Source organism: Xiphophorus hellerii, chromosome 9 (genome assembly GCF_003331165.1).
Source record: "Xiphophorus hellerii strain 12219 chromosome 9, Xiphophorus_hellerii-4.1, whole genome shotgun sequence".
Taxonomy (NCBI): domain Eukaryota; kingdom Metazoa; phylum Chordata; class Actinopteri; order Cyprinodontiformes; family Poeciliidae; genus Xiphophorus; species Xiphophorus hellerii.
This window is the reverse complement of record NC_045680.1, coordinates 24,168,484-24,189,049: the sequence shown is the minus strand read 5'-3', so window position 1 is coordinate 24,189,049 and position 20,566 is coordinate 24,168,484. Positions and strand designations below refer to the sequence as shown.

General features: G+C 42.0%; 1 protein-coding gene across 3 annotated transcripts in view; it reads right to left on the bottom strand.

The window, feature by feature from the left end:
• Positions 1–4,767: 4,767 nt before the first annotated feature.
• Positions 4,768–20,566, bottom strand: part of herc2 (HECT and RLD domain containing E3 ubiquitin protein ligase 2) — a 73,529-nt gene continuing 57,730 nt past the window's right edge. For 2 of the 3 annotated variants that reach the window (XM_032571166.1, XM_032571168.1), the window contains exons 70-91: positions 19,899–20,006; positions 19,685–19,816; positions 19,025–19,183; positions 18,774–18,892; positions 18,279–18,404; positions 18,051–18,206; positions 16,574–16,888; positions 16,267–16,481; positions 15,750–15,927; positions 15,496–15,657; positions 13,497–13,588; positions 13,260–13,399; positions 12,131–12,318; positions 11,825–12,022; positions 11,654–11,737; positions 10,824–10,965; positions 8,904–9,098; positions 8,622–8,734; positions 6,842–7,032; positions 6,644–6,749; positions 6,332–6,544; positions 4,768–5,639 (exon numbers count right to left, since the gene is read on the bottom strand). In XM_032571166.1, the coding sequence (XP_032427057.1) occupies positions 5,367–5,639; positions 6,332–6,544; positions 6,644–6,749; positions 6,842–7,032; positions 8,622–8,734; positions 8,904–9,098; positions 10,824–10,965; positions 11,654–11,737; positions 11,825–12,022; positions 12,131–12,318; positions 13,260–13,399; positions 13,497–13,588; positions 15,496–15,657; positions 15,750–15,927; positions 16,267–16,481; positions 16,574–16,888; positions 18,051–18,206; positions 18,279–18,404; positions 18,774–18,892; positions 19,025–19,183; positions 19,685–19,816; positions 19,899–20,006 (3,605 nt within the window). In that variant the 3' untranslated portion in view covers positions 4,768–5,366. The remainder of the gene's footprint in view (positions 5,640–6,331; positions 6,545–6,643; positions 6,750–6,841; positions 7,033–8,621; positions 8,735–8,903; positions 9,099–10,823; positions 10,966–11,653; positions 11,738–11,824; positions 12,023–12,130; positions 12,319–13,259; positions 13,400–13,496; positions 13,589–15,495; positions 15,658–15,749; positions 15,928–16,266; positions 16,482–16,573; positions 16,889–18,050; positions 18,207–18,278; positions 18,405–18,773; positions 18,893–19,024; positions 19,184–19,684; positions 19,817–19,898; positions 20,007–20,566) is intronic. The other variant, XM_032571167.1, reaches the window with a different exon arrangement.

Below are 20,566 nucleotides of genomic sequence, written 5' to 3'. Positions count from 1 at the left end.
TTTTTTTTTTTTTAAGACTTCTTAGTAGGTTTTCAGGTATCAATATTCCAGTATTCCAATAACATATAACTATCAAGTGAAACCTTGCTGCGGTCATAATATACAATAAACTTCCGTCTGAAGTTTGAGGTTGCAACATAAAGTGTTAAGTCGAGAAGCCATGGCTCAAGTTCTCAAATACCTTTTGTATCTTTTATGAAGGTGCTTAAAAGAAAAGGTTATTTTAGCGGCTTGTTGAGATGTTGAACCATTGGCAGTTGCAATGGGTTGAAATACAAAGTTTCCTTGATCCCAGATCATTTTGCTGTGGAACGTTGCAGATTCTGCATCACAAAATGTCTTCCACACTCTGTCAGGTTTCTGTTTTGTTTGTTTGTTTTTTAAATCAGTGGCTGCCAACATTTAGGACAAATAACAGTGGGTACCTCCATCTGAGGCCATCAGACACTTTTGTCTCTATCCGTCATATTAAGTCTCATGGACAAAACTGCATTGTCACGCCAAACATCTCAACTGAATTATATCTGGGCATTGACTAGGCCACTCCATTTTTTTTTTCTTTTGAGCTATTCAGTTATTTTTGCCCACACTCCAAACATTTCCTATCAGACTGCATCTACAAAAACGTATTCTTACTTCCAGCCAGCACATGTAACATGATGGGGAAAGATTACTCAAAACCTCAATCTGCCCACAGTGAATAATTTTAGATAGATGTTCTTGTTTCTCACTGTGTTCTGTGACAGAATCCATAAGCAAGTGATGTAAATGAGGGTCCCCGCTCTAATATCTGAGGCTCTAATATCTGAGCAGCACCTGACTTAAGCCAGAATAACGCCGTCTGTAATGACTCCAGGGGGAAAGGTCACCAAATCCTCAAGGAATGCAAATGATTTTAAAGCCAAATCGAGCCGCCATAAAAACATTTCTCTTCTGTTTCTCGTGACTCGGCCGAGGTTCTCATGATCCAATAATGGGCGAACACAAACGCGCTTAAAGGAGATTCTTATGAACCGAAACGCTACGCAGGGTCTTAGGAGGAGTTTTTGTTTCCCCTGTGACCTTTGGCCTCCTCGGCTCCAGAGCGAGGCGCAGTGCTGAAGTCACACAGGTAATCAGAGGGGATTTCTTTAATCCCACAGCGCTAAACTCCCACCTGTCCTACTCCCACTAACTGGTCTAGAACAAATAGCAGTCATTTCTAAAATCCCAGCTATATGTCAGATAACACAGATTAGAACCAAAAATGTATGACATCGTCAAAGTTGGAAGACTATTTTCGATTGTAAAATCATGTCTAATCTGGAGTACCATGTTTGACAGAATTATTTAGACCCAATAATCCAGGATATAAATCTCACTTTTGATCACTATAGGTGTCAATTTGCTTAACACTTGCCTTTCCAAACTAATGCTGAGGGTGACACAGGAATTACACAACTTAATATTTCCGTCCTTATTAGGGAACTGTATTGGGATTCATTTTGCTTCTTAGACATTTAGTACTTTTTTTTAGTTTAGGTTGTTCTGCATCCTGGCGATTTCTGACATGAAATAGTGCCATCTGTCATATCTTATGTCAACTTGGAGTTATTAGAGGAACTTTTTTATAGCTGCTGTAATTGAAAGTCATTTTCAATGTAAGCAAATAAAAAAAATCTACCAGAAGGGGCTAATTTGTTATGATCAGGGGTCACAATTTCTCATACTTCATGATAAGTCCTCATTTGGATACGAGAATATAAAGTGAATAAATAACGTGTGAGATTTGAGTGGTTTTATGACCACAATTCATGAAAATCTTCACTTTTTACAGGTTCAAAAAGAAAGTAAGAGGGATAATTACTTTGTAATCACATAATTACAAAGTATTTGTAATGATTGGTGAGATGACTTGGACTTCCAGTTCCTTTCAGTCATTAATTTCATAAGCCTATAAATATGTTTCACCACATTAGAAATGGAATACCTCATAAAGGATATGAAGTGACACAAAAAAGTCTCGTTTTTGGCTTTTCTGTCATTTAATTGCTCCAGATAATCCAAAAATGTTGATGGGAGCAATGGGAGAACAATTTTGTTTTCACAGATTGTCTCAACATACTAACAAATACAATAAAAAAATTAAAAAAAACCTTTTTTAAAAAATAAAAGTTACATACCACAGCTTTGAAAAAAAAATCTGCCTCATAATTAATTGATTACTTAATAAGCTAATAGTTGTTTTAGATAGCTTCCAGGGTTTCACCAACAAAAATTTAAGACATTTAAGACCATTAGCAATAAAATTTAAGACTCGTATCACAGATTTATATACATAAATATATATATAAAATTCCCTTCTCACCCACCGCGGGTGGTTCTTATCCTCTGAGCTCGGGTCCTCTACCAGAGGCCTGGGAGCTTGAGGGTTCTGCGCAGTATCTTGGCTGTGCCAAGGACTGCACATTTCTGGACTGAGATGTCTGATGTTGTTCCTGGGATCTGTTGTAGCCATTGGTCCAGTTTGGGGGTGACTGCCCCGAGGGCCCCGATGACCACAGGCACCACTGTGGTCTTCACCTTCCAGGCCCTCTCCAGTTCCTCCCTGAGGCCCTGGTATTTCTCTAGTTTCTCGTGCTCCTTTTTCCTGATGTTGCAGTCGCTTGGTATTGCTACATCTACCACAATGGCTTTCCTCTGTTGTTTATCCACTACGACAATGTCTGGTTGGTTCGCCATTACCATTTTGTCTGTCTGGATCTGGAAGTCCCACAGGATCTTAGCTCTGGCGTTCTCCGCCACCTTTGGGGGTGTTTCCCACTTTGATCTCGGGGTTTCCAGTCCATATTCTGCACAGATGTTTCTGTACACTATGCCTGCAACTTGGTTATGTCGTTCCATGTACGCTTTCCCTGCCAGTATCTTGCACCCTGCTGTTATGTGCTGGACTGTCTCAGGGGCCTCCTTGCACAACCTACACCTTGGGTCTTGTCTGGTGTGGTAGATCTGGGCCTCTATTGCTCTGGTGTTTAGGGCCTGTTCCTGGGCGGCCAGGATGAGGGCCTCTGTGCTGTCCTTGAGTCCAGCTTTTTCCAGCCATTGGTAGGATTTACTGATATCAGCCACTTGGGTTATTTGCTGGTGGTACATCCCATGTAGGGGCTTGTCCTGCCATGATGGCATCTCTGGCACCTCAACCTCCGTTCCCTGTTGTCTGAGATATTCACTGAGCACATTGTCTGTTGAGGCTTTGTCCCTGATGTATTTATGGATCTTAGTTGTTTCGTCCTGGACTGTGGTTCTCACACTCACTAGTCCTCTGCCTCCTTCCTTGCGGCTCGTGTACAGTCTCAGGGTGCTGGATTTGGGATGGAATCCTCCATGCATTGTTAGTAGTTTTCTAGTCTTAATATCAGTGGCTTTTATCTCCTCCTTTGGCCAGCTAATTATTCCAGCAGGGTATCTGATTACTGGCAGGGCATAGCTGTTTATTGCGCGGATTTTGTTCTTGCCATTGAGCTGGCTTCTCAGGACTTGCCTTATTTGTTGGAGGTATTTAGCTGTGGCTCCTTTCCTTGTGACCTCATCGAGGTTGCCATTTGCTTGTGGTATACCTAGGTACTTGTAACTGTCCTCTATGTCTGCTATTGTTCCTTCTGGGAGTGAGACCCCTTCTGTGCGGATGACCTTCCCCCTCTTTGTGATCAGCCGACCACACTTCTCTAGTCCGAATGACATCCCAATGTCCGTGCTGTAGATCCTGGTGGTGTGGATCAGTGAGTCGATGTCTCGCTCACTCTTGGCATACAGCTTGATGTCATCCATGTAGAGAAGGTGACTGATGTTGGCCCCATTTTTGAGTCGGTATCCGTAGCCAGTCTTGTTGATAATTTGGCTGAGGGGGTTCAGGCCTATGCAGAACAGTAGCGGGGACAGAGCATCTCCTTGGTATATGCCACATTTGATGGACACTTGTGCAAGTGGTTTGCAGTTGGCTTCAAGGGTGGTTTTCCACAGCTTCATCGAGTTTGCAATGAAGGCTCTCAGAGTCCTGTTGATGTTATACATCTCTAAGCATTCAATGATCCAAGTATGCGGCATTGAGTCATAGGCTTTCTTGTAATCAATCCAAGCCATGCACAGGTTGGTGTGTCGGGTTTTGCAGTCTCGGGCAACTGTGCGGTCTACGAGGAGTATATATATATATACTCCTCGTAGTATATATATATATATATATATATATATATATATATATATATATATATATATATATATATATATATGTAAGTAGTCCCAAGCTTACCACAGAATAAATGCAACATCAAATGAGTTGGCAACATAAGTGAGCCAGTGGCGATAAGTACCGACGATAAGTTTACACTTACCGTCACGAACGCCATTTTTGTTTGTGGGTGACTCAAACGTTTGCCTGACAGAAAATCCTACGAGGAAAAAAAATAAATAAAAAACGTCACCACAAAATTTAAGACTTGTGATATTTAAGGCCAACGTAATTTTTTTTTTGTAAATTTAAGACATTGCATAGACTTAATTTTAGATACATGAATTAAAAAAAAAATTCAGGACATCCTCCATTAATACTAAAATGATTAGTCAAATATATGCTTTTAGCCTTACTAAAATTTGCTCGCTCATCTAAAAACAAGCAAAAATAATCTATAAAGAGGCTAATTATCTCACTGTACCAGAAAAAAATAAATAAAAATAAGAAAACAAAAGCAGGCTTACTGGTATACTTACTAAAGTATAAAACAGCAACACTCATTGTTAAATAAGCAGGATTTATTTTCACTTTATTAACAGAAATGTATTAACATTTAATATGCAGGAATGACCCCTGTGAATACATGGCACAATCATATACATTCTTTAACGAGACAGTGCACAAACTTGGTGGATGGGTAAATACAGAAATCTTAAAATGATCCTTCAGTGAGCTGGGTGAGAAACATCGACTTTAAAAATGTTTTTATACATATATATTTATAAAGAAACATGGTTGTTACTAAAAAAGAAGAACAAAAAAGGAATCCTAGTGTTATCACACATCAGTTTCTATATACAATCTAGGGACGGGTAATTCACACAAACCAAAAGGGAGGAATCTACCACAGTGCTAGGCTGTAACTGTAATATACTTATTTCCATGTAACACAACAATCACATGTGCAGCTGATCATTTTAAAGAAATTAAAAACAAACAGGTGTTTTTCACTTTATTTAGCTTATAATTCTTTTTAATGTCATCGCACAGCCACCCTTCTCCCCCGCAAAACAGACGTTTGTGCCTCAGTAGACCGCTCGTATGAACGCGTGCGCCGTGAAGTGGGGTTGACACAGGATCCTAGCCGTCTGTAGAAAACTCAGTGTCCCGTCAGGTAGTCCTGCGTGGAGTCGGAGGCAAAGGAGTCGGCGTCCTCGTTGTCGGAGTCCTCGCTGCTGTCGTCTGCCGCGGGCTCCCCGGAGAGGGCGATGCGGGCGTAGTCGTCCGTGTCGATGGACTTGCAGAAGTGAATGGCGTATTTGAGTTTCTCCTCCAGCACCTGTTTGCATGAGTACCTGGGCAGCTTGAGTAGGAAGAAACACGTGTAGGACTCCGGCAGGAAGTGGTCAGGAGGGTTGTATTTATCCAGAACCTGAACACAAACGAAACCGGGGTTTTAGCGAAAGAGATTGAAGATTTTGCTTTTTTTGTTTGCTTCAACACGCTACGCTGTTCAACAAAAGACTGTAAATGCAGCAACAGAGATGCTAACGTTTCCAAATCAAAACCACATTTTCATAGTTTTATTTGTAGCCATTTTTGTTTTAAACACAAAAGATCTAATTGAATAAGGGTAAATGTTTCCGCAGTGGTCATGCATTAAATAAGACACCTGTAAAAACAGTCGGTAGGAAAGTAAGGAACACAGCAACGAGTAGCAGCTGAAGAGGCGGATTGAACTGGCACGATTAACCATCCTAACTTTACATAGGAATACAGAAATTTGCTCTACTGAAATAAACGGCACCAAATGTAACAGATCTGTTATAGCATGGTCAGACAGAAAACAGAAGGACAACCGGACAGATTGTGAAAGTACAGATGGATGGATGGTCAGACAATTGTCCAACAGATGGCTGGATGGAAGGTAAGACACTAAGGTTGTTGAATGGATGGACTGTAAAAATATGGATGGATTGTTGGATGGTTGATGGACAGAATGATGGATTGGACGGATTGTTGGACTGATTGGATAGGTTGCTGGACAGATTGACGGATTGATGGACAAATCATTGGACTGATTGGGTGGATTGATGGATGGATGATCAGAGGACCTTTCCTCACCTGCACTACAAAGTCTCGGCCCCTGAAGTCGGCGATGGTGCGGGGCAGGCGTGTGCGGCCCCAGACGAATCTCAGGAACAGAGACCTCTCTGTGTTGGAGAAAGACTCCATCACCTCCCAGAACCACTGGATGAGCGGCGCCGTCGGCTCAACGCCTTTGTACGTGGCCACCGACTTCAGCAGGTGGAGCGGGATGTCTGGGCTGCCGCACACCTAAAGCAGAGGGAGGATGAGGAGGAGGTACTTCCATCAGAATCGGCACAAAGCTGCAGGACAGGGCGACTTCTGGAGGCCATGCATGCTCTGTCTCACCATGGTTTCCAGCTCGTAACCAGTAAAAAGTGACAGCAGAGGGACTGGAACCACCCGAGCCATTCCCTCGCGCACAGCAGACACCTGCTCATCAAACTCGTGGAGTCTGTACAAGAAATTTAAAACCAGATAGATTAGGAAAAAAAAACAACAAAAGTTAAAAAAATTCCCATCTGTGCCATCAGAAAGTTTTCTAACCTGTAATTGATGGCCAGGCGGACGTATTCGGCCCGGTTCTCCAGGGTGATGTGGGAGTATTTGGAGCTGAGCTGGATGTCCTGTCCGCTGGCACTCGGCACGGTGAAGGGCAGCGTCATGGCCTCAAACTCCTCCGCCGTAGCCTCGTTGTCCCGGATGTACATCAGCCCGGGAATGAAGTCCTTATCAACCTGAGGGCAACACAAAGTCACCGCTTATCACAGAGTCTGGCTCAGGGCTGCAACGATTCAGCAAATGATTTCCATTTTTACCTTTCCCCGAGGCAAATCGTCTTCCTCGAAGCTTCGTTAAGTTATGTTTTACTATTTAGCGCACTGTGAGCTGCTAATGGATGCTAAGTGCTAGGAATAAAGTAAAAATGATGCTTTGTGCAACAAGTTAGAAACTGTGCAACTTGGAGACCCTTTATTCTGTCCTTTCATTTAAAAACAGGTAAAAAGAGAAGAAGTCAGATTTAGTTTCGCATTTTTAATATATTTAATGGCCGCTTAAGGCTGTCAAATTGGTAATGTTTGGACCGGAGGATTTCCTCTTTCATACATTTCTTACAGATTAAGTAGCTGCTACAGAACGGGAGAATTTTCTATTTGATTTCTCAACTAATTGTCAGAATAACTGACAGGATAAATTACTTGCAGTGCTTTGCAGTTTGGGTGTGTCTGTGTGTACGTGACTGCAGCTGTGGCCACAACACACATCCCGTGAGATTCACGGCGGTCCTCTCTGTCTTGTGCTAAAACATTCTTCTGCCATCTAACCTTTTGCGATATCTCGGGGGGAGAAAACTGCAAAACAAAAGCAGCTTTGAGAGGGAAAATTCTTTTTTTTCCCCTCCCCTGACTCCTCCATTCTCCCAAGGATGCTGCAGGAGCGTATGATCAGAGCGTGAGGACAGGAGTGGACTCACGCCACCAGCCAAAAGCGCAGCGGGGGCAACTGTTATCTTTCGTGAAACTAGTTCAGGAGAAGTTCCCAGAAACATTCGGAGAGTTCTGCACCAACAAAGAGCCAGGCTCGGGTTTTAATCTGAGGGGGAATGTATAGGAATGTGTTTTTAGCGATGTTGTGATGCAGATCACGTGGACTGGAGGAGCTAAAAAACGTCAGACGTGAAGGGAGGACTTTGCTCTTACAACCTCAGAGTCAATGAGTTTATTTATATGCAACACGCTGCCATTATCAAATAAAACATGCATGCATTTAAAACTGGTTCAGCCTCCAGTCATGTAATCATGTAACAACCTCAAACTTTGGATTTTGTTTGGATTTTATGTGCTAAATCAACACAAAATAGTTCTTATAAAGGAGATGGTGGAATAATGAAGGAGTGGGAAAGTATTAAAAATATTTTCCCACTTACGGTCTCAGATTAGGAATTTCTGAAATCCCCTCAATGACACTTTTCAGATTTTTATGAACAATTTTAAACATGTACATTTTTCTTACGACTTTATTCTGTTAATGCTAAGAAAAAAAATCTTAGATTATCCCTAATATTTTGTCGTCGAGTTGACCTGAAGTCAAACTCCAAACAAACATAAGTAGTAAAACATGCATGTAAAAACAAAATGATGTCACTCTGATCTATGGAAACCCGGTGCTTTGATGAAAAAACACCCAAAAAACAAAAAATTTGATAAAATCGATTCTTCGCCGAGCCGTACTATATATGTGAATGTTTCTGCTGCTGGGAGAACATTTTCTACTCGGTGTTCCACACACACACACCCACCCACCCACCCCACTGTTACACACACACCTCACTGAGGTCAGCGATGGTCAGGTTCATCCCTGCCAGCTGCTTCCATACAGGCTCTGCCAGGTTCAGGCTCAGAGGGCTTCCAGTTCGGATTGCGATTCCCAGGAGAACTCCTGCAGAGACCATGAAAAGCACATCAAACCACACTGCAGAAAATGGCCAACAGCAGAGGTGACTACTGTTGGACTACACTTTTTATTTTGGATTATATATATTTTTTTATTTTGGCATAAGTGTTATTTTTCCGTGATTTGCTCATGAGGAGACTAGGCGGATTTATACCCAGGAAGCGAAACATGCTCATGTGTAGAGAGGACTTGGCAGCGGGGTTGAGCAGGAAGCAATCCCTGTTGGCGCCCGACTCGTCGCGGCCGTTCGGCGTGACGATGAGCAGTGGCGTCAGCGAGTTCTGCAGCTCCTCGCACATCTCGGCGATGGACTCGCTGTAGCCTCCGCCGCAGTCGTCCACGGACTCGCCTGATAAGAAAGAGAGAGGTGGAGACAGAGATAAAAAAAAAAATAGGGCGTCAAACCGGGCCAGATCCGTGGAAGAACTGGGTTACTCGAACTCTGGCATTTTATAAGACGTGCTCTCATTGTAAAAACTTATTTTGTAGGGATTTGTTTATTTATTTTACTAATAAACAGTTGAAAATCATTCGGATCCACTGAGTTAAAACCATCTTTTGCTGCACAGCTTGGCACATTTAGAGACTTTATGGAAAAGCAGGGCAGGCTCAGTCAGTCTAGATCAGGGGTGTCAAACTCCAGTCCTCAAGGCCCGCTGTCCTGCAACTTTTAGATGTGCCTCTGCTGCACCACACCTGAACAGAATAATTAGGTCATTAGCAAGGCTCTGGAGAACTGATCTACACAAGGAGGAGGTAATTAAGCCATTTCATTCCAGTGTTTTGTACCTGTGGCACATCTAAAAACTGCAGGACAGCGGCTCTCAAGGACTGGAGTTTGAGACCCCTGTTCTAGATGAAGAGAGTTCACACAAAAGTTTCCAAGGACAAAGTCTCTTTATTAGATTTATATCTGGACTTTGAGTAGGCTATTTCAGCACATGGATATGCATTGAGCTAAACGAAGAGTCTGCAAAGCTGTGACTCCTGTGGCTCTCACAAAAACCACAGGAAATGTTTTTGATTATGCATGAACTAAGAAATGGTCATTTTAGGAGTTTTTCATGCAAGTTCTTATGCAAAATCTGCTTTCAACATTTAAAACTAGTCCTGTCGCAGTAAGCGATGAATTAATTAATTGAATGATCAATTAAAATGAGTTCAACAATCCATATTCTGGTCTTTCTAAGGGGAATTTTGTTTACAAAGACATCATAATTTATTTCATTTTTCTGGTTTCAGTTTTGTGTGGCTTTTATTTCCTTTTTATAATAATTATTGCTTTGGGTTGTGTTTTATTTTAGGTATTTAAAATATCCTCCAGTTCCAGTGTAAAGTGTTTTTTTTACAAAATTGAAGTTTGTCTTTCAGAGGTCAAACTAACATTATTACATTATATTACTTTAAATGGTCTGAAACCAACAATATTATCGTTTATCACGATAATTACTGGGACAATTTATCGTCCAGCTAAATTTGATGCCGTGACAAACCAACGTAACCAGCTTCAAACTATGCTAACTGTTCTTCATTTTCTACATTTATATTAAAAAGAGGCACATCTCATTCCAAAAATATGTTTTTTGTCTTTTTGTATAAATGGATTTGTTTCGTTTCATTTCTTAAATCTTAAAATAGAAATAAATTAGAGCTTAATTTTGTTAACGTTCATAATAAACCATTTTATGTAGGACATATTTAGAAAGTTATGTCTAGCTTTAAGTGGCTCTTTGAAGGCAAGACCGCTGGTTGTTGTACCGCTATTACAGATGTTCTGTGATGAATGACGGCTGGATTTATATCAACTTACACAAAAGTTGGCTCTGTTGACTAGTGAGGTGGTTTTTGAACGCAGTTGGTTGCATTTAACTTTGAGGGTTTCAGAGTAAAGGCGGTTGAATACAAATGCTGTTTTTTTTTTGGTGAAACTATCGGAACTATATTTTTTCCATCAGCAGCAGCAGTTTGCCATGTTCTGTTGGCCTGCTTCATAAAAACCCGTCAGGACGGATCGCCCATCAGAGGAATTTGAGGAAGCAGCTGTGGCGTCCCCGTTGTGGACATGAACACATACCTACAAACTTAACCTTCCACACGCGATGGGGGAGCAGCAGGCTGTCCGGGCTGAACGAGCTCAACTTGGCACACATCTGACCGAACACAGACTTGGTTCCGTCGGGGCCCGCCAGACCGCCCTTGCTGCGGGAACGCTTCACCTGCAGAGTGGAAAACGGAGTGGAAAACAAACAAAATTTTTAAAAAAGTTTGACTTGTTTCCGTTCTGCGTGTAATTGATTTACTGTTGGAAACACGGTAACAACAGAACAGAGCTGTGTGTGTGAGCGGTGGGGCGTAAAGTTACAACAGGACTCCCTACAGACAGAAAGGACTGCAGATCACACACCAGGAAAAAAAAGGGGAAAAAAAATCCTCTTATGAAAGACATCACATGAAACACTGAAGTGTCTCAGGGGAGAAGAGGAGGAGGGAAGCAGAGCACAAAGGAGACAGACTTAAACTGAAAAGCTGAATTCACTGCACCTAAATCAGCTTTTTATGTGATTTATTAAACCTGGATAAATATTAGCTAGCGCTTTGAAAGAAATTTATTCTCAAAGTACAAATAAATTTGTTCAACGGATGCCAAAATTTTAAAACTAATCTTTTCTTTTAAAACATGTATAAAATTTTTTTTTTTTAAATGTTTGGCTCTATGATGAATAACGTATCTTTCCTGAAAAAAGAAAAAACAAAAACAATCAGTAGTTTATTTGCTTGGTTTTAGTTGTTTTCTTAATTATAGTTTTCTTGGCCTGCAAGTATTTTTGATTTGATTTTGATCCACGTGACAAAAACTTTGGACACCCCTAGATTAGCGAATGCAGACTTTAAATCGGAGGCTACCTGTATTCTGTTCAGCTCCACCACAGGGCCGTGCTGCCTGTCTCTCACCATCGTAGCTTGGACCACTTTCCTGAAAGCTGCTTCCTGTTTGCAGAAAAAGATTTAAATGAATAAAAAAATAAATAAATAATCCTCTGCACTTCTGCAGGATAAATCTCCATGGTGACATACTTTGCCCTGGGAGATGAGGATGCCCCTTAGCGTGTCGAAGCCGACCGACGGGCCGTGCCCCGTCTGGCCCAGCCGGCCCTCCAGGTCGAACATGGGGATGCAGGGGCAGAAAAGCTCAGAGAAGTGATGCAACAGGAGGAGTCTGTTCCTGAGGCCCATGATGGTGATCTCCTGCAGGTGGTTGTACTCCATGGGGACCTTCAAAAACACAAACAAAGAGGAGAAAAAGCAGAGATTTCAAAGCGTCAAACGAGAAATGCAGAGCTTTTACTGCCACCCGGTGGACAGCCGGAGCTGGTGCCGCACCTGTGAGGGTAGCTTCCCAGCATTGGTGGGCTTGCTGGTGGACCAGGCGAGGGTGTGAGCCGAGCCACAGGCCACTCTGTTGATCTTCTTGCCCTGCAGCGCGGCGACCAGCCGCGGCCTCTGGATGGCGTTAGTGGTCCCGTCTCCCAGCTGGCCCTCGTCGTTGTCGCCCCACGTGTAAACTTCTCCTGAGGGCGCCATATGGCAACACAAAGTGATTTTTGTGAATTATTCACATTTTGATATGTTCTAGTCATAACAAATTATGTTTTATTTGGTGGCATTCTGTGACAAAGCGGTACAAAATTCAACACAATTATTAATTGCAAGAAAAAAAAATTCAAAAGGGTTTTTCCATACAAAATTTGAAAATTTTGCAAATGTATATACACATATACATTTATAGAGCTCCTTTCATTCTTTGTGGGGTTTCAAAAGTAACCAGGTTTATAAATAGAGCCATCCTGTGCATGATTTAGAGTGTTTTCACATCTGATAGTCCGGTACACTCAGTCCAATTGGGGACATCTGTTGCATTTTCAGCTGCCGTGGTTCACTTTCACACACAATGTGAAAATAAGCCAAACCCTAAAAAAAAACCAAGAAAAAAAAAAAACTGTTCCTCTCCTCGCCTGTGATGGCGCTGCACCAAGAACTACTGACGGACACAACAAAAAAAAACCTCTGAAGAAGACACTGAGCGCAAACAAAACTGGAGTGGCATCAGATATTAGTGTAGGATTTCTCTTTTGTCTCTGTTAAAAGACAATGAACTGTTTCTCCCGCTAGCACTAGACTCATGTTCGTTTTGGTTGTATCTACCCAGAATGCCCTGTGCTTTAGTCTACTTCCTGCTTTTGGAGTGGTCTCCAGTTCGCTTGTATCCACGGCAGACTTTATTTCTACCAAACTGAGACCTACGTCTTTAGGCGGACCAGGGTTTGCTTTTTTTGGTTCGACTGCGCAGTCACACTTCCCCAAACGAATCGGACTTTCTAGGCAAACAAACTAGAGTGCCATTACAGTTCTAGTTTAAACAGGGCTAGTGTGAATGATGCCTTAGTGTTGTAAAGGTCGCTGACCTTTGGTTTGGGCAGACCAAAACATCTGTGGAAAGTAGATGTCTTACCGTCCTCGGTGCAGCAAACGCAGTGCAGAGACCCCGTGGCGATGGCGATGACTTTCTTCCCCTGAAGCCCCTGAACCTGCCTGGGCCGCCGCACGTGGTCGTCAGAGCCATGGCCCAGCCGATGGTAGTCCCCTTTCCCCCTTTCAGTCGAACACAAACACAGGACCAAGTTCATGTCATGGAACAACAACAACACAGAGACCAAACAGGTCTGTGTGCGACAGATGCCGTACATACCAGGTGTAGACGGCTCCAGATTTAGTGAGCGCCACCGAGAACTGAGAGCCACACTCCACTTTCACCACCCCCAGGCCGGTGAGAGAGTCAATCTAAGGGTTGAACATCATTGAAATGATAGTTTTAGAATCAACATGAAGTAATGCTATGCATTTGTAAATGAGAACAGGTTATTTATATGGCAGGCTTCATGTTAAATGAAAGCAGAGACGCTTCCTTCTAGTTGCATCTTTGTGCCGCAATGAGTCAGAAGGTGGGAAGCATTCCAAAAAACAGCCTGGTGTTGATGGTGAAGACAGTCTGATTTATTACCCACAGCCACCAGACTCTGTCTGCGCTCACTTATTAAGATTGTGACAGCAGGTGCCATTTTTCTCACCCTGAACGCATCGTCTGTCTTTGAGCTCCCAATGAATCCTTATCTCAGGCCGGCAAACTGCAGAGTAAAGCCGTCTGATCTGATAATGAGATGTATGGTGTTGCTACGGCGACTCGTTTAAAACACTTTTTTTTTGTGACAGATATCCGACACAGGAAGACTCTTTACAAAACTGGAAATCGCATCCAGTGAAATAATAGTGTGAGAAAAATGCAGGAAGAGTCAGCTTTTCTTCAAAAAATAAATAAATAAATCACAATGTTCAGGGCAAACTTGTTTAAACATTGGTTAAATACTAGCTAACATACTTAGAATAAATATATCTTTAATTACAATGTATATAATACATTTAAAGGATCACTTTCACAATATTTAGCATTAAATATTATGAAGTATAATATTAGCATAGCAGGTCATTTGTGAAAAGTGAGGATCTTTTCCTGGTTCTCCCTTTTTTGCAGTTCTACTGTGCTCTACTAGTTAGTAGAGTTGGGTGTAATGATCCAAGTTATTGATAATATTGATACCAAGTCATTACTAGTATTGGATTGATACCAGTGTGTTAAGACTGATACTTTAGTTTCCAATTCCCTTTGGAAAATTTCATTTGTTTTGCAATTTCTCAGCCCTACCGTAAAATGGATTTTGCTTTGCAGAGTATATTTTTTGCACTGTATTTAGAAAACAATGCACACAAATTTGCTTTGCTATTGTTTCTGTTCATGTGAACCTTCACCCCAAGGGTTCCCCCAGAATACTTGCTAAGCCTGGTGCTCGGGGTGCTGGGGCAGTCATTCATTCAGCGCCCCGTCGACTTTTTGAGTTAAAAAATGTTTAAAGTTGGCAGAAAGTTTGAAAATATCACTTGATAATTACGTGTTATTAAAAGACTGGAAGATTAAGACCTGAATACCGACTTTAAAGCCTTAAAAAAATAGAAAAAAATATATATATATACAGTACAGACCAAAAGTTTGGACACACCTTTCTAATTCAATGGGTTTTCTTTATTTTCATGACTATTTATAAGGCAAGAAATCCCACTTATTAACCTGACAGGGCACACCTATGAAGTGAAAACCATTTCAGGTGACTACCTCTTGAAGCTCATCAAGAAAATGCAGAGTGTGTGCAAAGCAGTAATCACAGCAAAAGGTTGCTACTTTGAAGAAACTAGAATATAAGGGCTATTTTCAGTTGTTTTACACTTTTTTGTTTAGTGCATATTTCCACATGTGTTATTCATAGTTTTGATGCCTTCAGTGTGAATCTACAATGTCAAAAGTCATGAAAATAAAGGAAACTCATTGAATTAAAAGGTGTGTCCAAACTTTTGGTCTGTACTGTATATATATACAAAAATAAGCAAGCCTGGTGGGGGCACAAGTAAACCCTGGTGGCCTGCCAAGCTTATAATATACTGGGGGAAACACTGCTAACCCTATAGATATTTTACAGACACCTATACACCTTGTCAAAATTCTGTACTACGTTAAAACAAACCAATTTGAAAGAAAAAAACACAAAAATACCAAAACGTTAGAAGTTTCATGATATATTAGTGAATAGGTTTATTTTAGAGTAAAACAACTAAAAGCTTCCTTTGTAATTCCTGTTCACCTTCATGGGGATTTTGCAGCCGTCACTCCCTCCTCGTCCCAGTTTCCCGTAATCCCCGTCACCCCAAGACCAGACCATGTCATCATCGGTCAGACACAGCGTCTGAGCGTCCCCACTGCCACAGGCAACATCAATCACCCGGTGACCCTGGAGGGCGTCCACCTGGAGAACAAACACAGACGGGGAATTATTTATCGTTCGGCCCGCAACAACTGGAGTACGGCGAGAGAGACGGAGAGCGAGAACAAACAAACCAGTTTGGGTTTCAGCTGGTCCTCGCTGTCGCCGTGGCCCAGACGTCCATAGCGACCTTTGCCCCAGGTGAAGAGCTCTCCGCTGGCGGTGATGCAAGCGCTGTGCGCGCCGCCGGCAGCGATGTCCACCACCTCCACTCCTCTCAGGGACTCAATTACACGAGGACGGTCGCAGGGACTGGGCAGTGAGGAGGAAACCCAGTTACTTCCCAGTTAGAAGCAGAACCTTTTACACTGGTTTGGGCTCCAATCAGGCAACAATGTTAGTTTGCGTCAATACTTTATGACGAAAGATGCACCAATAACTTGGTGAGACAGAATCGGTGGAAGAACGGCAGGCCAAAAACAAAACAAGAAGGAAAATGGCAATTTTCATTTACTACGATGTAAAATGCTAAAGAACCTGTATTTTGTATTTTCTGATTCGCTGGCAATCATTATTGGCCTGATCGGTGCATCTCTATTTAAGACCAGCTATTGGAAGTTAAAGTCATCCTTGAGTTTCAAAAGTTTTTACCTTCTGTTCCCATGACCCAGTTTTCCATCCTCGGCCTCACCCCACGAGTACACTTCTCCCTCGGAGGAGAGCGCCAAGCAGTGCTTCCCTCCGGAGTTCACCGCCACCTTCCTGATGAAGACGTGTTGGATGGACTCCAGTAAGGTTGGTGTGGACATCGATTCCGTGCCACCAATCCCCAGCCTGCCCCCTGCTCCGTATCCGGTAGCGTACAGCTGAAGATCGAGATAAAGTCGATTAGCGCCGAAATGTTTGCCATTCGCAAACGTTTCGCGAGGTCAGGCGGGATTAAGCGGAGCAGACGCACCTTTCCGTCGGCCGTGACTGCAAACAGAGTCTGCTCTCCGCCGATGAGCTGAACCGGCCTCAGCGTGGCGAGAGCTTCGGTGGGCGTGGGAACTTTGACCTTGGCCCCCTCGATGCCCCCCAGCTGGCCTCGGTGGTTGTGGCCCCAGCCGTAGATGGTCCCGCTGCCTCCGGCGGAGAGGGTCCAGTCGTCAGGCCGCCGGTTCATCCACTGAACAAGCTGCTCGTCGTGCTCCCGCTTGAACAGATCGTGACTCTCGTGAAGTCCGTTCATGGTCTCGTGGTCCGCCATGAGCTCGCGGATTTTCTTCGTCACCTTCGTCACGGAGGGAAGGAAATCGCTTGTTACGGACATTTCAAGGTTTTGGCCAGGCAATGAATCGAATTTTTGGTTTTGGAAGATTTAATTTTTGGAATATGTGGACTTTCCCCCCCAATGCACTTTTTGAGTTTCCACAGTTTAGAGCGACGTCAACACACCCAAGGCCGACCATGTTTTTGACAAGCATGTTTCACAACTTCTTTTTATTTGGACTTTAAATTCAGATCAACTCTACAACGCAATATTAGGGCCAAGTTATGATTTTATCTGCTGATTCTTTTAATTATGAGAATAAAGTAATATTGCCAGAATAAAGTAATTTTTTATGAAAACTCCAACATGAAGAATAAAAAAATTAAATGAGGAATGATGAGCATCATGTGAAATTATATTTTTGATGTTACAGCTAATGCTTAATAGAAATAATCTCAACACATCAATAAGCTTGTTGAAATAAGAGATTCATCAATTTATTGCATAATAAATTAAAATGAACTTGATAATTTCCACTATGATGATTAATATTTTGAAAAACAATTTTGTTTACAGATATATCATCATTAATTTTATTTATGGTTTCAGCTATGTGTGTTTTTTTTTTTTTATATTTTATTTATTGTGCTTGGTGTTGTGTTATTGGTCTTCCAGTTTCAGTGTTTACTGCTTTTTACAAAATTAAAGTTCAGTTGTCTTTTAGAGGAAAAACTTGAATTAGTATGCCATTATCAAAACACTACTTAAAAACGGTCTCAGAACAAAACTATTGTCGTTTATCACAATAATTACTGGGATAATTTATTGTCCAGCATAATTTGTTATCACGACAGGCCTACACATCAGCATCAAATTATCAGCAACACGAACAACATGACCCGTTTACGAAAGACCTTCAACGATATCGAAGCTTTTTCCTCATTAAAACAACTCTTTTCTTGTAATTTCCAAATGTTTTTTTTTTCTGGTAAAGTTGCATCTTTATTCCGCTACTGCTATGAGTATATTCTAGTAATTTAACAAATATTCTCATAGCCTGGCCTTTGTACTCCGTTGCACAAATCAAAGCAGAGATGACTGAAATAAAATTCACTTTGTGAAAATATTTTCTGTCATTTGCATTCAAAAATTTGAAATGTCCCCACAGCCTCAGTGGACTTACTTCGTCCAGGAAGGCTCGAGGTAGAGACGTCCTCTTGTCGAGGGCGATCGCCACTCTGGAGGCGGTGCAGTACCGACGGAACCAGGCCCACTTATGGGTCTCGGCGCAGCAGGGAAGCGTGTCAAGCTCAAGGTCACAAGCTAGAGCGACCAAAACCTGGATAAACAAGTCAGAATTAGTTCGACAGACACACGTATACGTGTCGATATCTCCGGCGCCGCAGCATACTTTGAAGAACGGACTATGAAGCAGCTGCTTTCCTCCCCTGACGATGGGGTCCTCGTACTCATACTGCCTCTGCAGAGCTTCGGGGAGGCCCTTCACGAGGGCGGCCAGCGCACTGCCAGTGAAACTCTGAAAGAATTTAAATAGATTTACATCACTTCATACACCATTAGACATAGCATCGCTAGCAAACTAGTGGGCCAGACAACAGCCTTTGATTTAAGATAGCTGACTTATCTTGCTTAACTATGCTACTAAAATATAAATAATACTTTTTTAAAGCAAAAAGTAAGAAAGTAAAAGTAAAAAAAATCACCACCTCTTTTTTTTCAAAGGATGGTGAAAAAAGAATGACTTAGGCCATTATTTTTGGAAGGTGACAATAAAAGGTACTGCACAAAAATTATTATGAATGTCTATTGTGGCCAAACTATAGCTAATAGAAAAAATTCGCAAACTAAAACATTAATAATAATATTAACAATAAGTTTTACTCACAATGGAGCGGGCCTCGCCCTCACTGTCCCCCAGCAGCCTGTTGATGTTGATGGACTGACCGTACTCTGTGGTGAGGAGCTTACGCAGACGCTGCAGCGCCCACATCCTGTGTCCAGCAGCTGTGCAGGAAACAGACTTCACTTAAATCTCGCCATAATTTTTCACTCTAACACTTCAAATATAAACTTGCATCTAAGAGATTATGTAAACATTCAGACAATTAAGAATTAGTAGGATCATCATGTGCTGACCTAGAGCACTGAGCTGGGCGCAGGCGGCAAGGGAAGCGGCGAGGCGGGGCACGATGCTTCGGTTTGAGGCGAAGTTGAGCCTGAAGTCCAGCAGGCATGTGACCAAGTCCATGGAGGGGCAGGACAGGATGCAGCGGTCAGACAGCAAATCTTTGGGGCCTAAGAGGAGAAAAGACAAGTTCAGTCACAGTCAGAGGAATAGGGCCACCAAAAAAATAAATAAATACAATCTTGATGTTTTTTCCTCCGAATTTTGACTTTTTTTCCTCAGAATTCTACTTCTGTGTTAATCTGTGTCAAAATTAAAATTAAAAACCAAACATTCTGAGGTGTACGTCAATCAAGTTGTTAGTATATGAAAAATAATCACATAATACGGATTTGTCCGAATTATGAATGACAATATTTATAACAATTTTGCCATTTATAACAAGACTTACAAGCCCTGGCTGAAGGATTTATTAACTTGCTCTTTATCCCTGCTAAAAGCCCGTCCCAAATCTACTTGGTAGATTTAAGTTTTAAAACTATGTTTGTCTAAACATTTAAAATAATTCTTTTTCTGAGACAAAAAGTAACAATTTTTTTCCAGTGGCCCTAATCTTCTTCCATAAATAAATCTTTTGTCGTTAGAACTGGTAAATAAAAATGTCCGCTCACCGGCAGCCGGCATGATGGGGTAGACGGTGAAGCGCCAGCCCCAACCGTTCACTGATCCGTCACTGGTGAACTTCCACTTGAGTTCATCTCCTGGGATCCTTAATTCGCTGGACCAGTCAGACCACTCTCGACCTGAAATATGCGCAGCATTATTTTATGATTCATTCATCTCTTCTTTTGTGTTTCAGTGACGTAAAGCATCGCCTCCGATTACCCGATCTGACGGAAACGATCCTGTTGGCTCCATCCATGATGGTTAGCGGATCGTGGCGCCGCTCGGTCGAACACTGTCGGTCGAACTCTATCCTTAGACCCTCAGCACCTTCCAAACAAAGTGGAGGTGGTTTATTAGGCTTTAAAAGTAGGGCTGCAACTAACAATTATTTTAGTAATTAAGACTTTTTTATAACAATGTAAAAGCATTATCTCGTTTCTAAATAAGAAAATGAAAATGCTGTTATAGCATTTTATTTGCCTAAAATGCTACAACAGCATTCCTTTGGTGAACGCATCTGCAGCTAAAAAAATGCTAACATCAAAATGCAAAAACCTCAGGCCTCTCTGCTCGACTTAACATCGATACAGTGCAGAATGGACCTGTTTATTATTTAAATTAACTGACTGCATAACAAAAGATGCTTAAAAAGAGATTTTAATGTGCTGTGGTGGCGCAGGGGTTAAGCACAACCCACATAAGGAGGCCTTAGTCCTTGACGCAGCTGTCGTAGGTTCGATTCCCGGCCTGGCGACCTTTGCCGCATGTCTTCCCCCTTCTCTCATTACCCACTTTCCTGTCAATTAACTATCAAATAAAGGCCACTAGAGCCAATAAAACCTTAAAAAAAAAAAAGGAGATTTTGAACCGGGTTAAGTTAAAACAAC